General features: G+C 43.9%; 1 protein-coding gene across 1 annotated transcript in view; it reads right to left on the reverse strand.

Annotated features, from left to right (window-relative positions):
- Positions 1–21,401, reverse strand: part of LOC118904508 (androgen dependent TFPI regulating protein) — a 92,401-nt gene that overhangs the window by 19,542 nt on the left and 51,458 nt on the right. Inside the window, exon 8 of the mRNA XM_036870718.1 lies at positions 6,168–6,283. Within this exon, the coding sequence (XP_036726613.1) occupies positions 6,168–6,283 (116 nt within the window). The remainder of the gene's footprint in view (positions 1–6,167; positions 6,284–21,401) is intronic.

Raw genomic sequence — 21,401 nt, forward strand, 5'->3', positions numbered from 1 at the left:
AAGGACTGGGATTTTATCTATTATGTGCATCTGTTTCCCAAGTGCTAGGAACATGGCAGGTTCTTTATTTTTAAATAAATGGCTGTTTGGGTGGCACTACCAGCACCTTGGTTCCTTTTAACTGCTGTTAGCTGTGGCTTCTATAGACAGGTCTCAGCTGCCTGACCCACCGAGAACACTGCAGCCTCTGAAAACTGGAAAGTGTAACCAGTAGCCTTCCAAATGGTAGTTAATTGGGTGCTCACATTAATGGAATCACCATCTTCCCAATCCACCAGCTGAAAATTCTGAGAGTTATCCTTGATGTTTCCTTTTCATTTGCCCACTACACACCAATTAATCCATAAAACCTATTCTGTTACACCAACAGTGTGTCTCAGGTATGTCCCTCATTCCTAATCGTACAGCTATATCCCTCTTCAGGCTCTTCTTATTTCTAAGTTCTGTAACAGGCATTTTGGGTGAGCAGGAGCTGAGATTTGGACAGGAAGGATGAGAAGTGTAGATAATCATTTCCATTCTTAGCCCTCCACCTCCACCCGTCTTCAATTTGCATGCTGGCTGGCCTGGACCCCAGATGCTGATAATAGAGGAAGTTGTGTGGCATCTTCATATTTATTTTCATATATTAATTTACATGAGGGCTAGGGAGTCTTTCTGTGGAAAATGAGGCTGGGATTCTGATCCCCACTAAGATTTTAGGTTGTAAAACAATGGTGCCATCTAGATGGTCCCAGACTAAGGTCATATTTCAGGAAAGGGTAACAGTGGCTCTAGGAGTGAATTCACATAGTACGCTAGTGGGAGTAGGAGAGGATTGTTGGTAGCGGGTATGACCAGGTGGCTGGTCCTGGAACTCAGCTTAGTCTGCCCCTCTGGCAGTTTCTGATGGCTTCTGGGGGTAAGATGTCTATATGTGTAAGTGTGCACGTGTAAACGGGTGCACGAATTTAGAGGGTTATTACGCTTGGGGTGTCCAGGCAGCTTTGCTCTGGGGCCTCACTTGAGTGAGCATAGAATAGAAGAAAGGAATCATCTCTCTTGCCCCATAGGAACTGCTATTGAGAGGTGACCTTAAAAGTATCTTTCCCCAGGCTGGGTTACAGCTGTATATCTGTATGACACTTGCACTTAGCATGCAATACCCTACACTCTAGCAGAGACAAATACAGCATCAGCTGATATCTGGTCTACCAAGAGCAAGGCGGTGGTGCCCTGCAGGCCAGCTGGGGCTGTTGCAATAGCCAGTAGCATTGTTCGACTTCCACCAGCATAGGAGACTAATGGGCAGTGGCATTGTTGGCAGTGACAGCAGCGGGGGAGGCGTGCTAACCTTAAAGCAAGCGCCGTGGAGGTGTTGGATCCAGGAGGCTGGGTATTGTGGCTTCACAGTCTGTGTGGGAGAGTGATTCTCAGGACTGTGCACTACATGGGCATGTGTGAGCCCTCACTGGATTATTAAAATATTTTAGAGATGGAGGTCTTGGACGACTGGACCCCCTGCAGAAGGGTGTTCCAAGCATCCAGACATGGGATGACACTGGAACTGTGAAATATCCGTGGATGAAGAATAAACCATTGTGATTGAACTAGATGACTTAAGAGTATTCCGGCTAACCTTTATTCGTATATTGCTTTATTCTGTTTTGCTTCCCATGTCTTGCCACTTCAATCCATTTTAAGCACTATAGTCAAGATAGTCATTTTAAAGCATAATTCTCTGTCCATGTTACTAAGAATTCTCACTTCTACCTCCATGGCAAACAAACACATCTCACATTGTCTGTACCGTGTCCAGCCTCCTCCAGCCTGCCGCCTGCAAGGCTCTGTGAGTGGGCAGTTTCAGGGTGATTTCCTGTTAGTCTCTTTCACTAGCAGGTCCAGCGAAAGTGAATTGCTAGCCATTGCTTTAACGTGATGTGTGCCCTCTTGGCTTTGCGACTGTGCAGTGTTCGCTTTCTCCCAGTTTTTGCTACTCCAATCCAGGCAGTCCTTCAGGGCCCAGATCCAACGACACCTTTCATGAAGTCCTTCCCACACTGCCCAGTCAGGTGTAACTGCTTCCTCCTCGTGTTCCCTTTGGCTCCTCGTTTTTGTAATGACATTTTATCACTTCCCATCTCGTGTTCTTATAATTTGTATGCATGGCTCATCTCCACTTATTAGGTACAAACTCCCTATGGGCTGGGGCCTGGCCTTATATAACTTTGCTTTTCCCAGCAGGACCAGCCCTGTGTTAGGGGAAATATTTGTTCAATAAAAGAATGAATAAGAGCCAGCAGTAGGAGCGTTTCTATTTTCCTGCTCCTTAGGAAGAGCTCGGTGATGTGTTTTGGGGTGAGAGAGAAGGGGGGCGTAAGTGAGCTGCCATATATATAGATGACTAATGCTTTCCAAAGGAAATGAAAGATTTACAGTTATTACTACTTTGCAAAGCTTTATTTTCCCGCTTAGGGGCCAGCCCTCCAATTTTGCAATCTGAAAAATAACAAAAAGCAAGTGCCACATATGAGGCAGTCCCCATGGTCTTGGTGGATATTTTTAGGTCATTGTAACATGGTTTCAGCAGTGAAATGCTTCTCTGGCTCAGGGTTATTGCCATTTTTTTGAGTCATGTTTGTTTCTCACGCTCTCTCTGGCCCGGGACCGTATTCTTTACCTCATTCCTGCCATGCGGTTTCCCTATTTGAGCATCCAAACTGGCACGCCTAACAGCTGACCTATAGCCGCTTCCCTAAAATATCTCCGTGGACATCCACAGTTTGTGGAACTTGTTGCTGACCATCCGTGGCCATGAAGGTGCATGTGCCCCCAGAGTGTTGTGTAAGGGTGGAGGCAGCTGGCAGCAAGGAGGCTGAGCTCCCCTAACTAGGCAACGGGCGGGGAGGGAAGCTTCAATCAATAGGGCAGCATAAAATGCCTGCGTACAGGTGTGTTTGCTTCACTCCAGCAAAAATGAGGCCTACTGGACAGAATGCTGATTCTGTACTTCATTAATGATAAGAAAGTCCGAATCCCAAACCACTCCAGCTCCCTGCCAGGGTCTACCCAGTCACATCCCTGCTAGCGATAGGTCTCCAGCCCTTCCCTTCATTTGCCCCATTACATCACTTTAACATACAGTCAGAGCACAGAGCTGGAAGGAACAACACCGTGAAAGCTTTTAGACTGTAGAGATGATGGTAAGCTTTTTTGCGTTCTCACCCCTTCAGCATTTAGCAGAGTGTGTTTTACACAAACAGGGAGCTGAACAAATACCTGACCATCTGAATACACTGAAAAGAGAACTGGATTTGGAAATAGAAGTCCTTGATTTAAGTCTCAGCTTTCATTTTCCCCAGCCACACGACCTTGGACATGTCATGTAGCCCACTGGGGCTTCAGGTCTCCAAAGCTGGGTGATCTCTGAGTCTCCTACCACCACCCACCCTCTCTGATTCTATTGGCAGATTGATTGATATTGTCATCTGTGGGCCAACATCAACTCTCTTGAGTTACCACAAATGCCACCAACTGATCTCCCTGTCTGATTCCTCTTTAATTTCCATACTTCAGCCAGCATCATCTTTCTTTTTAATTTTTTTTTTATTTTTTTTAATTTTATGGCTGTGTTGGGTCTTCGTTTCTGTGCAAGGGCTTTCTCTAGTTGTGGCAAGCGGGGGCCACTCTTCATCGCGGTGCGCGGGCCTCTCACTATCGTGGCCTCTCTTGTTGCGGAGCACAGGCTCCAGACGCGCAGGCTCAGTAATTGTGGCTCACGGGCCCAGCTGTTCCGCGGCATGTGGGATCTTCCCAGACCAGGGCTCGAACCCGTGTCCCCTGCATTGGCAGGCAGATTCTCAACCACTGCACCACCAGGGAAGCCCCAGCATCATCTTTCTAATCATCTTTCTTACATAAGCCATGTTATTTCACTTCTCTGCTTATAACTTTTGCAAAGAAAAGCCCTCATTTTAAAAGTCCAAATTCACTAACTTCTCCCTGTCCTACAGTTCAGCCACGCCCTCAGCTCCTCCAGCCTTTCACAGATGCTGTTCCCTCTGCCTGAAGGTCTTTTCCCTATCTCTTTTGCCTTATTTCTCCTTATTCTTTGCATCTCAGCTTAGACACCACCTCCTTTAAGAAGCCAGTCCTCCACATCCCCCAGCACCCCGTGCTTTTCCCTGTTAGAGTCTCACCACCCTGTCTTCCCATTGTTTCTGTACTTTCCTCTCTCCCAGGCAGTCCCTAAAGGCAGCACGGTGTCTTGTACATCTCTATATCCTCATACCTTAGCACAGTGCCTGGCACTGAGGAACAATTGACTGGACGTGTGACGTGTTCACTCCTGACCATCTTGCTGCACTTCCTTTCTCCAGCACCCCAGTTCCCTGCATTGTCAGAGCTCATGCCCAGGCACCAGTGAGCCAAACCCTCTTGACCACTGCTTTTCATCCTTACGGGCACCACAATTTTCCCCAAATACCAGTCACCTTAGGTGCTCTATTACCTTCTTGGTTTCTGAGGAAGAAAAGAGCAAGGGTAGATATGAGGATTGATGATCAACTTCCAAGTCCTTAGGTAGAAGAAAATTAATAGACCAAAAGTACTATCTCATATATGAACTCTGAAAGTTATATTTGGCAAGAAAGAATAAATCAGATGAAAGTCCACCAAAAAAAACAGAGTATGGAAATTCATGTGCATAATCAACCAGCTACCACCCTGCTTCTCCTCAACACATAAAAGAAAAAAATATATCTTTTGTGTATACCTTACCCGACCCCAGGTCCTAGATATTCTGTCTTTAGGGATTTATTCCTTTGGGTTAAGCCAGACTTGGAATATACATGGCGCATGTCCCACCACTCTCCATTCACATGCTATAGGCAGATATTGCTAAATGATAGCACAGCTCTTTTGGTAGGGCCTCAGAATCCTTCTCAACACAGTGCTCCAGACCTCAACTACCAGTAGGTCCCCAACTTATGCCTTATTCTCTAAAAGTGTCCTTTGTTAAAATGCAAAGGCCCCAGGCTAGTGAACAGTGTAAATCAATTGAGTCTTGGGGTGGATTTACTGAACAAGTGCTTTCTTTAAGACAGGTGAAACATGAAAGACTTTAGGCACTCGGGGAAAGAAGGGTGCAGAAGGGTGGGAGGAACATACCTTGCAAAAGGGAAGGAAAGGCTAGGGAGGAACCGTCACCTGAGTTCTGGGCACGAAGGTTACTGGATCTAAGACAAAGGCTGGTGAAGCACATGAAGCAGGCACTGCTGGAGACCAGTCCTTTGGAATGTGTTCTTTCCCTGGCTTCCGTCTCTGCCAGAGCACTGCCCTGAGTGAAACTACCCCTCACATAGGGATTGGGGGATTATCCGGATTGGCAGATGTGAAAAGCTTATGTGAGGCTAGGCTAGAGTAGGAACATCATGATTCGCTTCCAATCTGCAGGTATTATGCTTGGCATGCCCCTCCCGGTAGAACAAGAGCATGGCTGTGGGTGAGAAGGCTGTAGAATAGAAAGGGGGGTTTTCCAGTTGCTAGGTGGAAGGCCAAGCACTTTCCCTTGATTACGGACATTGGGTAGAATTTCTGAGAATTAGTGTCACCAGGTGGTTGAATGATGAAATCTAGGCCAGCTACTTAAATTATCTCTCATGCCTCCAGTTAGGCTGTTCTGCAGGCCCCTGGGCAATTGCCCAAATGCCCTTTCGGTGCTCCAGTGCCAGATGTTGATGCAACTAAGCCCATAATAATACAGGCAACAGGAATGGACCAAACCTTGCCTGCTCAACCTGTCAAGCGCCCTTTTAGATGGAATATATTTAGATGCCTTAGATCATTCAGCCATTCAAACATTTTAATTACAAATGAAACCAAAGATTAATGTTTTCCTAGGGAAAGTAACATGTGTAGCTTTACAACGATTAATTCTTCATGAGAGGGAGGGGGAGCTCATGACTTGCTGTGTGTGTGCACGCATACCTGTGTATTCTTGGGCATTTGATGTTTCCATGAGTATCAAAAGGAAACACTAAGATTCCTTTTTTCCTGAAATTTAAAGGTGGTAAAATCCCTGTTAACCCAAGATAAAGGCACTCTTATAGAACAGTGTGCTTCTTCTGGAATATTCCTCTGAGTCTGGAATGACAAGTCTAAGTTGATTTTCTCTCTGCAACTCTTACCTGCTGACGTAAGCAAGGCTAGCAGCAGCCAATAAGGCGAGTCCTTTCTTCTTCAGTGGGTAGCAGTGTGGCCTGAGGATGACTTCAGCCAGAGAGAAGGGCAGTATGGACGTGTGCTGCAGGAGAAAAGACGACAAATCATCAAGTCAAGTTGCCCCGGCTGCCTCCAGCACCCCTAATTCTCTCTTCCCCTCCAGTCTACCTTCTTACACAAGTACCAGATGAAACTTTCCAAAACTTGGCTTGAATCGTACTCCTTGGATGCCAAGGACCTACAGCAGGTCCCTACTGCCTACCATATTGATCCAGACTCCTTCATCTGGCTACCAAGGCTCTTTATAATATGCTGTCACCCCCTTCCTGACACACACACTCACACACTCACACACACACACACACACACTCCTTCATAGAACAAGGCTGTCTCCTTCATTCTTTGCACTTGGCATGCTTGCTCCCCCTTCACACTCCTGTTCATGCTTCAGCTGTGTGGAGTGTGTCTTTTCTCCCTGTATTCATATCGTCCATGGTGTTCACAGCCAGTGCAATCTTCCATGATGCTGTCTCTGTATTTTCCTCTTGCTAATTTCTCTCACTCAGTTCTGCTGCATTTATATCCTGTGCCATGTAGTCTAACACTTACGGTGCGTATTGGTAAGCTTGGTGCGGGGAGAGGCCGAGAACACATTTAGCAGTGCCCTTGGCACCGTGGAACTGTCCTGTCGACAGGTGATGGGTGCTGTAGGGGGTGTGAGAGTCTCCCTCTGAAACCTCTATATTCTCCCCCCTCCTTCCCTGCTTCACCTCCTTCTTTATAACCATCTGTTTTCTCACATCTTTCCAACTCTTAACACTAGATTTTTTCAAATGACATAATCAAGGAATAGTGGTGTTTTCAGGTACAAAGACTACTGAGTCCCACTCCTCTCTTGGTTATGGGAACTGATCTGGGAAAGGTGACTTGAGTCTCTGCAATGTCCTTTCATTTCTTAAACACATTTATTAAGTTCCTCTGCCACACTCTGTGCTTACTGGTAACATCTCACAGTGTTAGTATTTTATACTTTTTACATTGACATCATTCCTCTTTCATCCCTGCTCCCCAATTTCCTCAGCTCTTGGAAGCCTCTTGCATCCATAGCTAACACTTGCAAGCTCCCTCCCAGTCCCATTCTTGAGCCCCGAGACAGCTGTGTCAGCACCTCAATTACAACAGGGGCTGGGGCTTAGGCATGTCACAGTGCCCATGCCACCATGCTCCCATGCCCAGCTGTGCTGCTGGAACCCTGGGTGCTGACTCTGGCTGGCCTTTGCTGTCAGTCATACCGGTCTTGTGCTCAGAAGCGTGCACAGGAGGTGGTAGCTTCTTCTTGCTCTACCTGTGCTGGCGTGGGTCCAGGCAGGAGATCAGAACCCTCTGATGACAAGACATGTGACAGGTTTTAATGGAGCAGGGGTGGGATGAGGAAGAACAGGTCTTAAGTATAGGGCCGTGCTGGGCAGAGGGAGCCTGCACTTCAGTGGCACAGAGCAGTCAGGCTTCTTGAAGGCCCTGGGTACCCACATTTTAGCAGCAGAGCTTGGAGGAAGAGCACTGTGGACAAACCACAGCTTTTATAGTCTTTCTACAAGGTTGGTCCTGAGTATACTGACTGGTTGACCACACAATGGAAAGACTTCCAGGCCCACTGTCATATCCTGCATCTTTCTTTGGTCTAATTTTAGGGACCAAAATCTACAGTTTCTCTGTCTCTCCCTCCAGTAAAGGAGCGTGGTGTTTAAGGGCACGTATTTTCGAATCTGACCCTGGACTAGTTACTGAATCTGTCTGAGCTTCAGCTTCCTCGGTTATAAAACGTGACAGTAGATAGTACACATGTCATAGAGGTACTGCTCTGAGGATTGAGATTAGTGCCTGTAAAGGGCTTAGTGCTTAGCCCAGGAGAGCTTCCAGTGAGCATTAGCTGTGATGATCACTGTTATCCTTGTGATTGTCACGCTTCCTCTCATTGGTGGCCCAGTGTGGAGTGGGGTGAGGCCAGCTTCTGGGGTGTCCACAGCACCAGGTGTCTGGATGCACCCTTGCCTGTGGCCTGCAGGCGGCTGGAGTGTGGTAGCAGGGCCATCCCCATGGCTGTCCCGTGGGTCCCTCTCCAGCCACAGCTGGTGCCTGCGCTCCCAGTGACGGCCACCTCAGAGCCCTGGCGATACTCCGTGACGGACAGTGATGCTCCTTTAATCCAGAGGCCGCTTCAGGAGGCCAGAGATGGGGCTGTCTGCCCAGTACAGTTGCCTGCCTCTCTGCCCACCTTTGCTCTATCAGGAAGGTCTGACTTCTATCAGGAACCATTAACAGTCCCATTATACTGGCCATTGAGCTGACAGGCTCTATTATCCCTGCTCGCAGTCAGCAGCTTCTGTTCTCTACATTAATGATCATTTGGAACAGAATTCCTCTGGGATAGTGTAGCGCGTTTGCATTAGGAGCAAATGAGTTCACAGTGATTAATGCTTTTATAACAAATAACTCAGGAATGCATGACTGGTCACCTCTTCTAGGAGCCTGTCCTTTGCAAGTGACATTCAGTTGGGTTTCCAAATGAATTCTCCCTGATGGCTTCTGGGAAGTTTACTTCAGTGATGTCATTAGTGATGGGCCATATACTATGGCTTAATACCAGCTAAAAGGTCTCTAAAAGAACCACATCGTTTTGGCCAGGGCTGGGGGTATGAAAGAGGAAAGGAGGAAGATTGTATTCTGTGAGCTTTCTAAATATTGAGCTACTGTGAAGAGCCAAGCATGACACAGTAAACCTCCTGGTATTTCAAACCTACTGGTATTTCACCTCACGTTGATATAAATTATATAACCTTTGTCAGGCAGCACATATTTTTCAAAAAAGGAGAAAAAATTTAGTAAGAGAAAAATCAAATATGCTTTCTGCTTCCAAAAAATCTAATAATTAGGCTGGGATTGACACAAATTAGAATGCTGCCAAAAATTACTGAAAACAGTGACTCATTCTGTATTTCAGTTAACAGTTTTTCAGTTTCCCTTATAAACAGTGAAGCTGACAAAAATTAATTATCTCAGAGGGGGTAAAATATTTCCTTCCAAAGTAAACAAAACATCATGGGCTGAAACAATAGTATGTGTAAACAGAGGGGATGGAAGGAAGCTATCTTTCCTTGTTAACTGAGCCATCATTTTGGTAGATTTTTCTTTAAATACCTCATTCCAAAAGCATTGGTTAAAAGGAAAAGTGTTGTTCTTTTTTCATCCTTTTCTACTAAATTACACCTTTCCTCCTGTCCTTTGTGTGATGCCTACTTCCATCGGAATATCTTGGAGACAGAACTATAAGCATGAAAGATTGATTTAAGTGTTAGTATAATAGTTGCCCTGTAGATTCCTTGGTTGCAAAACAGCCTTGTAGATAAGTACTACAATTTACCAGCCCATAGAGAATTCCTATAAGGTTATATGAGTGGCAACATGGAAAGTAATGAGCACTTATTTTTACTAGCCTCATACCAGTAGATAAGTAGCTGCTCTAAACAGCTTCCCTGTGTCTGAGGCTCAAATTAAAATGAGATGCATTTGCCTGACTCTTGAGAAAGAGGCAAGCCTCGATCACTCAGATAACCCACGGAGCCGACAGTCTTCCATCCTTGTTGTGCAGCCTCCAGAGACTGACTCCAGAAGGCGAGGACGGCCACACTCTTATCTCTAAGATTCTTGGAGGTCCAAGAGCACTTAATTGTCTTCAGTGAAAGAAATTCAGAGAGCCTACACATTGTAAAAATCAGACGATAACACTTTAAAATAAGTTCTCTGCCTCTCTCCTCCGTTTCATTTCCTTATTGCACCAGCTCTTATGTTGAGTGGACCAATATAAATACATCAGCCTTTGCCTTCTCAGGCTGGTCGTTGAAAGGCTATCTCCTTCATGTGCTGTTCCTAATCACGAGCTTATGTACTATTGCCCACTTCACATCTGCTTCAGTCTTCTCCTTCCTTCCTCTGTTCAGGCAACGCTTGGATCTGAGAATTCATTCCTTACACTGGCTCTTCCCAAACGGAGTTTCTTTCTCTCAGGTCTCTAAGATAATGTCTTTGGTTCGTTTATGGTGCTACTGGATAGATATTTTAAAATGAAGTTTTAGTGCATGGACAAGATTTTACTTCTGGATACATTAAGGAGGACATTTTTGCTTACTGTGTATTAAATATATCATTTTTAAAATTTATTTAAAAATGAAAACCTTCACAAAACCTCCTCGGGGCAAACACATGGTCAAAACATCAATTAAAACGTAAACATACAACAGACATGAAAATGGAGGCAAAACAAACCTTAATAGAACGCCATTGTACCCAGGCTTGTTATTACAATGGCGGATCATGTTCCTTAAGCTTGAAAACTACACACAGTAAAAACATGCAGTAATAGTTGTTTTGTAAATCCTAGTAAGGCAATCTCTGGTTTTGATAATATCCATTTACCAGCTAAAAAACTTTACCTCACTTCTCACCAACTTCCCCCACTGCAGTTTCTGCCTCTAACTCTTACAGTTTGGGACAGTGGTGATGGTCTTTCTGGGAATATTTTGTATCCAAAAGCAGAGACCATCTGTATTCTCTATGGCCCCCCGCTATGTAACTAAAGGTGCAGTTTTGCTTTAAGTCAATCCAATATATGGTAATCTGGATATGTAGACACAGGTTATATTGCTTACATATCTAGGGGACTTTTTTTTTCACTCTTCCACCTGCACTACCTGCAGGAGTCTTTTCCATCTCAAATACTAGAGTTTAGAAGATAATTGGATTTGTAAAAACTTCCTTTTCTACTTTCTAGGAACTGAAGTGCACAGACTAAGCATCACTGTAATTAAAGAGTCAGCGCCTGGGGATGAGGAATTGGGAGGATAAACCACCCATAGAAAGAGCCAAAGGCTTCTCTTTGATCTCCAGTCTACCTAGGTGGGCTGACACAGCCCAGTCAGGTAAAGATTCAGAGAACAGAAGTTAAAAAACAATAGTTTTATTTATTGCAGAAGAGTAGTAATGTTTGCAACTTACTCTGATATGCACCACAAATAAGATGGTGGTTGGATGGATAGATGCATAGATTTGTGATAAAGCAAATACAGTAAACTATCAATAGCAGAACCTAAGTGGCAGGTAATACAGGTGTTCACTGTAAAATTCATTCAACTGTGCTTTATGTTTGAAAATGTTCATAATAAAATGTTGGGAGAAATATGAATAGTCTTACTGACCTGGAAAGAGAAACGAATGCTCCATTGGGCTGAGGAAGAAAAGCATGCCATTATTTATGAACTTGTATGTGAAATGAACAGGTGGTTAAATGATAACTTTCTGAATCTTTTATGGTTAAATGATAACTTTCTGAATCTCTGAACTTCCTATGTGATTTTTTACTTGCTACACTATTGTCCTTTGGGTTAATATGTAGTTTAGCCAACATTTCAAAGTAGCATTCTTCTAGGAAGCTAGTCGGCTTTGATGGTGTCCAGCCTGGTGAAGAAGTGATTTAGATTCTATTCAGTTAAGGGTAAGACAAAAGAAAGATCTGGGCTCTTGAGAGCCTGCAGTCAGGAATATATCTGCCTCTTCCCATTCTCCTCCTCTCTGTCCCTGCCTCTCCAAAGCACCAAACCCCTTCCTCTAATTTAACTCTCTCCAGCAATAATAACACCCTAGACACCAGCTGTAATCAGTGACTCATTTCTTTCCTTCTCGATCCAAACTTGATTCACTTTCCTCCTCAGATGCTTCCCATAGCTGTCTATTCTTTTATCTTCCCCAACATCACCTCCCCTAGCTTTCTTCCATTTTGGTCCATACTCAACATGGCAATTAGACCAACCTTCTTCAAACAAGTTTCATGTTACTACTCCCCCCAAAACCTCCTGTGGCTCCCTGTTGCCTCAGTCCACTGTCTACTCCTCTAATCTTACCTCTCTCCCGTTTCCCACAGTATCTCCACAGGCTCCATCCCTTCCACTCAGTCCAGTCTCCTCATTATTCCTGTGTTTCATTCTGTTTCCTTCCCTAGAACGCCTCCCTCTTTTCATACACCTAACTCTTTTCTTTAATTCTTCTCTCCCAGTCAGACCCACACACTTTTGAGATGCCTTCCAACCAAAAGCACACACATTAACATGAGGAGATGTAAAAGAACATCAGGACCCAGGAGAACACTGAAACAGAAACACGCCAACCAGAGGCTTGCTGGGTTGCTGCTGTCGAGATTTAAATTTAGCAATTTCTTTCCAGACAGCCAAAGTGAAAAGAGAGAAATGGAATGTATACAGTTCCTGTTTTTTTTTTTTTTTTTTAAGGGGAAATTAAGTTTTTCCACTAGTAAGTAGGCCTCAAAGAAATGTTCACTGTTGCATCTCATTTAGGGAACACTCAGTAATAGTAGGCAGTGCTCTTACCAGTGTCCCCATAGCAAAACATTTCGGAGATCTAAGTTCCATAAAATGATAATATCTGATAAAATTTGAAGACAAAATAATAAAACATATTTTGAAGGGGATTCTGCCAGTAAGGAGATAACATTGTATGATTATGTAGGCTTCTGATGATCAGAGCATTAGAGGGACTCCAGAAATAACATTTCCCCCCACGAGAGTTTTTGTTTGTTTTTACTCTAATTGTGAGTCATAAAACAGCCAGTATTTTATTCTGTGTTTAGAGCCTAGAGTGTAGGTATTATACACTGTTGATGACATGGAGATATAAATGCTTGCAGGAATTCAGAGAGTCAGTGGTAATGTTGACACCCTTTCACTGCAGATCAGAAGCCTCACCAAGGAAACCATCCTGCCTCTAGGAGCTGAGCACCCAGCGCTTTCTGCAACCTCTGGGGCCTGTGTCACATGCATGTCACACTCGTGTCACATCCTGCCTTTGCATTAGATGCTGACTCTCCCCTGTCCTTCCTGCAGCTCTTTTGGTTTGCATTAGACTCTTCTGTGCTTAATTCCATTCAGTTTTCACTTTTACACTGTCAATTTCGTGTACTTTTTCTTCTATTCTCAGTTAGATTATAAACAATTTGAGGTCAAAGCTTTCATCTCCTATTTTTTCAGGACTCCCCTCCACCCTCTGATTAATAACTACTTTTCGACTGATTTTCTTCATTCAAACCTATGTGTTACACAGTATTATAGAATTAAGCCCTTAATATGGCCTGCAAAGCCCCTGGTGATCTGGTTACCTGTCCCATCTTTATTTCCATGCCCTGTCCAAATCCTGTGGCTTTCACCCAGCCCTCACCCCCTGATTACGCTGCCCTCCACCCACAGTTCCCTTTCTCACCACTGGTACATTACACACACTTATGTCTCCCCTTCCTCAGCCCCCTCCACCTTCTTCTCACCTTACAGGGCTCAAGGAAGATATCCCTGCCTCCAGGGCAGCATCTGGACCTCCGGCAGGTGCCCTTCCTTGGCACGGCTGGATTTCCCTGTGCTCGTCCCCATCACAGCATCACACTATTGTGTTCACCCAGTACCGGCCAAACCTTCCAGAGATGGAAGCAACTCGAGGCTAGGGCTGTCACCATTTCATCTCCAGGGCTTAGAACGGTGCTTAACCTCTCTGGCCACTTACTATCTGTGGCATTAATGAATGAATCAGTGAAACAGTGGAGTGGGGCAAAAGAGGAAGAAGAGTTCCTCTGCATAGCCTGGGAAGATAATCAGTGTCCCAGAGTGAGAAGCCAACAGCTGCAGGCCAGACTCACCTGGCTTGGCAGCCACATGTCGGGCTGTGCCCATGGTTAGCAGGGCCACAGAGTCAATCCCACTTCAGGCTGGTCACCTATACCCTTTGTCATGGCTATAGATGGCACCCCAAATCCTGAAAATGGGTGTTGTGGGTCACGGGGAAACCTGTGAGAAAATGTGACTCCTGGGAACAATCTCTGGGTGCCAACATTACAGCAACTAAACTATAGACTCAGTAAAGGGGTGTCACCATCCCAGCAGCCCTGCAGGAGTCAGCAGCCCTGGAAGAAGTCAGGAAATTTTTATCCAGCAAAGGCTGTTCTTTGGGACCCACTGGCCTGTGGCCCTCCATTCTTTTTTTTTTTTTTTTTTAAACATCCTTATTGAAGTATAATTGCCTTACAATGGTGTGCCAGTTTCTGCTTTATAACAAAGTGAATCAGTTATACATATACATATGTTCCCATATCTCTTCCCTCTTGCATCTCCCTCCCCCCCCCCCTCCCCATCCCACCCCTCTAGGTGGTCACAAAGCACCGAGCTGATCTCCCTGTGCTATGCGGCTGCTTCCCACTAGCTATCTATTTTACATTTGGTAGTGTATATATATCCATGACACTCTCTCACCCTGTCACATCTCACCCCTCCCCCTCCCCATATCCTCAAGTCCATTCTCTAGTAGGCCTGTGTCTTTATTCCCGTCTTGCCACTAGGTTCTTCATGGCCTTTTTTTTTTTTTTTCTTAGATTCCATATATATGTGTTAGCATACTGTATTTGTTTTTCTCTTTCTGACTTACTTCACTCTGTATGACAGACTCTAACTCCATCCACCTCATTACAAATACCTCCATTTCATTTCTTTTTATGGCTGAGTAATATTCCATTGTATATATGTGCCACATCTTCTTTATCCATTCATCTGTCGATGGACATTTAGGTTGCTTCCATGTCCTGGCTATTGTAAATAGAGCTGCAATGAACATTTTGGTACATGACTCTTTTTGAACTATGGTTTTCTCAGAGTATATGCCCAGTAGTGGGATTGCTGGGTCGTAATCCTTGCATTCCTGGGATAAACCCCACTTGATCATGGTGTATGATCCTTTTAATGTGCTGTTGGATTCTGTTTGCTAGTATTTTGTTGAGGATTTTTGCATCTATGTTCATCAGTGATATTGGCCTGTAGTTTTCTTTCTTTGTGACATCTTTGTCTGGTTTTGGTATCAGGGTGATGGTGGCCTCGTAGAATGAGTTTGGGAGTGTTCCTCCCTCTGCAATATTTTGGAAGAGTTTGAGAAGGATAGGTGTTAGCTCTTCTCTAAATGTTTGATAGAATTCACCTGTGAAGCCATCTGCCTGGGCTTTTGTTTGTTGGAAGGTTTTTAATCACAGTTTCAATTTCAGTGCTTGTGATTGGTCTGTTCATATTTTCTATTTCTTCCTGGTTCAGTCTCGGCAGGTTGTGCATTTCTAAGAATCTGTCCATTTCTTCCAGGTTGTCCATTTTATTGGCATAGAGTTGCTTGTAGTAATCTCTCATGATCTTTTGTATTTCTGCAGTGTCAGTGGTTACTTCTCCTTTTTCATTTCTAATTCTACTGATTTGAGTCTTCTCCCTTTTTTTCTTGATGAGTCTGGCTAATGGTTTATCAATTTTGTTTATCTTCTCAAAGAACCAGCTTTTAGTTTCATTGATTTTTGCTATTGTTTCCTTCATTTCTTTTTCATTTATTTCTGACCTGATCTTTATGATTTCTTTCCTTCTGCTAGCTTTGGGGTTTTTTTGTTCTTCTTTCTCTAATTGCTTTAGGTGCAAGGTTAGGTTGTTTATTCGAGATGTTTCCTGTTTCTTGAGGTAGGACTGTATTGCTATAAACTTCCCTCTTAGCACTGCTTTTGCTGCGTCCCATAGGTTTTGGGTCGTCGTGTCTCCATTGTCATTTGTTTCTAGGTATTTTTTGATTTCCCCTTTGATTTCTTCAGTGATCACTTCGTTTTTAAGTAGTGTATTGTGTAGCCTCCATGTGTTTGTATTTTTTACACATCTTTTCCTGTAATTGATATCTAGTCTCATAGCGTTGTGGTCGGAAAAGATACTTGATACGATTTCAATTTTCTTAAATTTACCAAGGCTTGATTTGTGACCCAAGATATGATCTATCCTGGAGAATGTTCCATGAGCACTTGAGAAAAATGTGTATTCTGTTGTTTTTGGGTGGAATGTCCTATAAATATCAATTAAGTCCATCTTGTTTAATGTATCATTTAAAGCTTGTGTTTCCTTATTTATTTTCATTTTGGATGATCTGTCCATTGGTGAAAGTGGGGTGTTAAAGTCCCCTACTATGATTGTGTTGCTGTCGATTTCCCCTTTTATGGCTGTTAGTATTTGCCTTATGTATTGAGGTGATCCTATGTTGGGTGCATAAGTATTTACAATTGTTATACCTTCCTCTTGGATCGATCCCTTGATCATTATATAGTGTCCTTCTTTGTCTCTTGTAACAGTCTTTATTTTAAAGTCTATTTTGTCTGATATGAGAATTGCTACTCCAGCTTTCTTTTGATTTCCATTTGCATGGAATATCTTTTTCCATCCCCTCACTTTCAGTCTGTATGTGTCTCTAGGTCTGAAGTGGGTCTCTTGTAGACAGCATATATATGGGTCTTGTTTTTGTATCCATTCAGCCAGTCTGTGTCTTTTGGTGGGAGCATTTAATCCATTTACATTTAAGGTAATTATCGAAATGTATGTTCCTATTCCCATTTTCTTAAATATTTTGGGTTTGTTATTGTAGGTGCTTTCCTCCTCTTGTGTTTCTTGCCTATAGAAGTTCCTTTAGCATTTGTTGTAAAGCTGGTTTGGTGGTGCTGAACTCTCTCAGCTTTTGCTTGTCTGTAAAGGTTTTAATTTCTCCATCAAATCTGAATGAGATCCTTGCTGGGTAGAGTAACCTTGGTTGTAGGTTTTTCTCCTTCATCACTTTAAGTATATCCTGCCACTCCCTTCTGGCTTGCAGAGTTTCTGCTGAAAGATCAGATGTTAGCCTTATGGGGATTCCCTTGTGTGTTATTTGTTGTTTTTCCCTTGCTGCTTTTAATATGTTTTCTTTGTATTTAATTTTTGACAGTTTGATTAATATGTGTCTTGGCGTGTTTCTCCTTGAATTTATCCTGTATGGGACTCTCTGTGCTTCCAGGACTTGATTAACTATTTCCTTTCCCATATTAGGGAAGTTTTCAACTATAATCTCTTCAAATATTTTCTCAGTCCCTTTCTTTTTCTCTTCTTCTTCTGGGACCCCTATAATTCAAATGTTGGTGCATTTAATGTTGTCCCAGAGGTCTCTGAGACTGTCCTCAGTTCTTTTCATTCTTTTTTCTTTATCCTGCTCTGCAGTAGTTATTTCCACCATTTTATCTTCCAGGTCACTTATCCTTTCTTCTGCCTCAGTTATTCTGCTATTGATCCCATCTAGAGTATTTTTAATTTCATTAATTGTGTTTTTCATCGTTGCTTGGTTCCTCTTTAGTTCTTCTACGTCCTTGTTAAATGTTTCTTGCATTTTGTCTATTCTATTTCCAAGATTTTGGATCATCCTTACTATCATTATTCTGAATTCTTTTTCAGGTAGACTACCTATTTCCTCTTCATTTGTTAGGTCTGGTGGGTTTTGACCCTGCTCCTTCATCTGCTGTGTGTTTTTCTGTCGTCTCATTTTGCTTATCTTACTGTGTTTGGGGTCTCCTTTTCACAGGCTGCAGGTTCGTAGTTCCCGTTGTTTTTGGTATCTGTCCCCAGTGGCTAAGGTTGGTTCAGTGGGTTGTGTAGGCTTCCTGGTGGAGGGAACTAGTGCCTGTGTTCTGGTGGATGAGGCTGGATCTTGTCTTTCTGGTGGGCACGTCCACGTCTGGTGGTGTATTTTGGGGTGTCTGTGGCCTTATTATGATTTTAGGCAGCCTCTCTGCTAATGGATGGGGCTGTGTTCCTGTCTTGCTAGTTGTTTGGCATAGGGTGTCCAGCACTGTAGCTTGCTGGTCATTGAATGAAGCTGGGTCTTGATGTTGAGATGGAGATCTCTGAGAGATTTTCGCCGTTTGGTATTACGTGGAGCTGGGAGGTCTCTTGTGGACCAGTGTCCTGAAGTTGGCTCTCCCACCTCAGAGGCACAGCCCTGATGCCTGGCTGGAGCACCAAGAGCCTTTCATCCACACGGCTCAGAGTAAAAGGGAGAAAAAATAAAAAGAAAGAAAGAAAGAGGATATAATATAGTGAAGTAAAATAAAGCTATTATAAAGCAGAGCTCTACGGACAAAATCTCACCCAGAAGCATATACATATACACTCACAAAAAAAGGAAAAGGGGAAAAATTAATATATCCTGCTCCCAAAGTCCACCTCCTGAATTTGGGATGATTCGTTGTCTATTCAGCTATTCAACAGATGCAGGCATATCAAGTTGTTTGTGGAGTTTTAATCCGCTGCTTCTGAGGCTGCTGGGAGAGATTTCCCTTTCTCTTTGTTCGCACAGCTCCCGGGGTTCAGCTTTGGATTTGGACCCGCCTCTGCATGTAGGTCACCTGAGGGCGTCTGTTCCCCGCCCTGACAGGACGGGGTTAAAGGAGCAGCTGCTTCGGGGGCTCTGGCTCACTCAGGCCGGGGGGATGGCCCTCCATTCTGAGATTGGGCCAGGTGTAAACAAACTCCCCAGGTTTTGTTTGGTATCTTCTTTGTACCCCCTCCTCTATATCAATCTGTAATCCACGCTTCCTCCATGCTTCTGTGCCTGGCTCCACAGAGCACACATGGAGACTTGTTTTTAAGACATAGACAGATGGGCAGCTCTCTAGAAAGCTGCTCCGAGTTGGAGAAAGGAGACTGTTCTTTTCAAGAAAGAGAAAGTTTCAGAAGCATAGGAATCTGCTCTTGCTTTAGAGCCACCATCTCTCAGGGCACCTTCCTTCCTCTCAGCTGTCTCATCTCCATGTCAATAAAGGACTCAATATGTAGGCACCTGTTTTCCCTGGGAGATAAAACAGTGAATCAGGAAAGTACCCTGTAAGCACAAGCACCAGGTCAGAGTTCCAGATTCTCCATGTGACGGATCCCATGATGGACCAGTTTCCACACTTTCTCCTTCCTGCCTCTGGCTTTCCCTTGCTGACCCATCAGGGTATTCCTAGAAGGACTCACCAGCTGTTCTGCAAGAATGGCAGTTGCTCACTGGTGATTTTCCCAGATGTGTGTACTTGGTTGATTTAGGGTCTGTCTGCATGAGGGGCACATGAGCTCACTGTGGGGTTTCGGTGGGGGGGGGGTCTTCCCAGTAGAGGGAGGGGATGGACGGGAGTGGCGCCTAGAGGTAAAAGAAAAGTTTGCTTGGGAAATGCCCTCATTTGCTATCCATCAAATATCTCATGAAAAGCAGTTATGTTTCAGCACTCCAGGCAATTAAAAGGTCCATAAGATATGGTCTTGGAACTCAAAAATATATTAATGAATTTCAACTTACATTTACTGTAACCCTACAGGTTTTACACTACGCCTGGGCTAGTTCTAAAGCATTATGTAGTGGAGGCTCTGAAAGTGTTAGACAGCAGTAGGCAGCACTGGGTTGAGCCTTTGAAGTCCACAACCAAAGAGAACAAGTTCTCATTTACTGCAAAGGCCTGCTTCTCCTTCACGCACTTCGTAAAAATTCTTCACACCTAAGAGACTCAAGGGTTTCTCCTCATCAGCTTTTGTGGCATCCCAAACTGTCTTAATATCTCATAGGCAGTCACTAAGCTGTGTTTTGTTCTTTCAAAATAAAAGTCAATTTTAATTCTCTTTTATTAAAAGCAGGTAGCTATAATCACAGACTACTTTTTCAATTATGAACAATTATTTTTCTTGCTGAGAATCAAAAAGCAAAACAAAATGAAAACAAAAGGGGCATCTGTAGGATATCAAACTGAGGAAGTCCTGTAAGATAGCAGATACACAAGTTTGGTGCTCAGAAGAGAAATCTAGCTGGAGAGAGAGATATGGGAGCAGAGTGTAGAACTTGTTTTAGTGATAGTAGTTGAGATGACCCAAAGGGAGTGTGTGAGTGAGAAGAATAATAAAGGATCTAGAAGTAAACAGTGTGAAAGGCAGGGTTTCTCAGTCTCTGAACGATTGATGTTGAAGAATAGATAATTCTTTGTTGTGGAGGGCTGCCTCTGCCTTGTAGGATGTGTGGCATCATCCTTGGCTTCTACTCACTAGAAGCCAGGAGCACCTACCCACCCACAGTTGTGACAATCAAAACCATCTCCAGATATTGCCATGCATTCCCTGGAGAGCAAAAGCAATCCCAGTTGAAAATCTCTGATTTAAGTGATGGACAAAAGAAGAACGTCTTGCAAAGGTAGTTGACAAGGAGTGTCAGAGAGTCTGGAGGTAAAGGAAGAGAATATTTTGAGAAAAAGATGTGGTAAATTTGTGTCAAAGATCAAGGAAAGGTATTAAGACATGAGCACCAGCACCCCTGGTTTTAGGGAAGAGAATGTGTGGTAAGCAGAGAGGAGCTTGCTCCTTGTGTCCCTGATTGCTCCTTCTTCCTTCTAGGCTGACTCCCATGTTCCTTGTCCAGTCTCCTGCATCTTTGGGTTTCAACCTCCCGTTCATAGTATTTTTAGACCTGGACCTTGGAGCCCCTGGGCTCTGGGAGGAGGTTAATACAGAGATGTCTCCAGGGCTGCCATTGCCTTCTGTTCTATAAACCCCAAGAGTGGGTGGACATCTAGACAAGTTTTTTTTTTTTTTTAATTAAATCAGGTTATTGTTGGCTTTCTTCTTTCTATAAGTAAGTGGTGTAATGATAATTACCGTAGGTCTTTCTTTTTTTTTTTTTTAAAGATTTATTGATTGATTGATTCATTGATTGATTGCTATGTTGGGTCTTCATTTCTGTGCTAGGGCTTTCTATAGTTGCGACAAGCGGGGGCCACTCTTCATCGCGGTGCGCGGGCCTCTCACTATCGTGGCCTCTCTTGTTGCGGAGCACAGGCTCCAGACGCGCAGGCTCAGTAATTGTGGCTCACGGGCCTAGTTGCTCCACGGCATGTGGGATCCTCCCAGACCAGGGCACGAACCCGTGTCCCCTGCATTAGCAGGCAGATTCTCAACCACTGCGCCACCAGGGAAGCCCCTAGACAAGTTTTTAAGTGTAAAATTTGGGAACCTACATGTGGCACAAGTTGATGACAAGTCCACTGCTCAGAGCCCTCTACACTCCTGGGAATGCAAGCCTGGGGCATTGAACTTCTCCCATTGCCGGGAAATTTGGCTTACTTCCTTATCGTGGTCCTCTTAGGAAAAATAGAACAGAATTTCTCAAAAGGTCACAAAATTCCGTCTCACCAGAGAATAGTAAAAATGTGGCTTTTATGAGTTCCTAGATGTGTTTGGAGAGAGATGTCAAAAACACACAAGCTTTTA

The sequence above is a fragment of the Balaenoptera musculus genome, chromosome 11 (genome assembly GCF_009873245.2).
Source record: "Balaenoptera musculus isolate JJ_BM4_2016_0621 chromosome 11, mBalMus1.pri.v3, whole genome shotgun sequence".
NCBI lineage: Eukaryota > Metazoa > Chordata > Mammalia > Artiodactyla > Balaenopteridae > Balaenoptera > Balaenoptera musculus.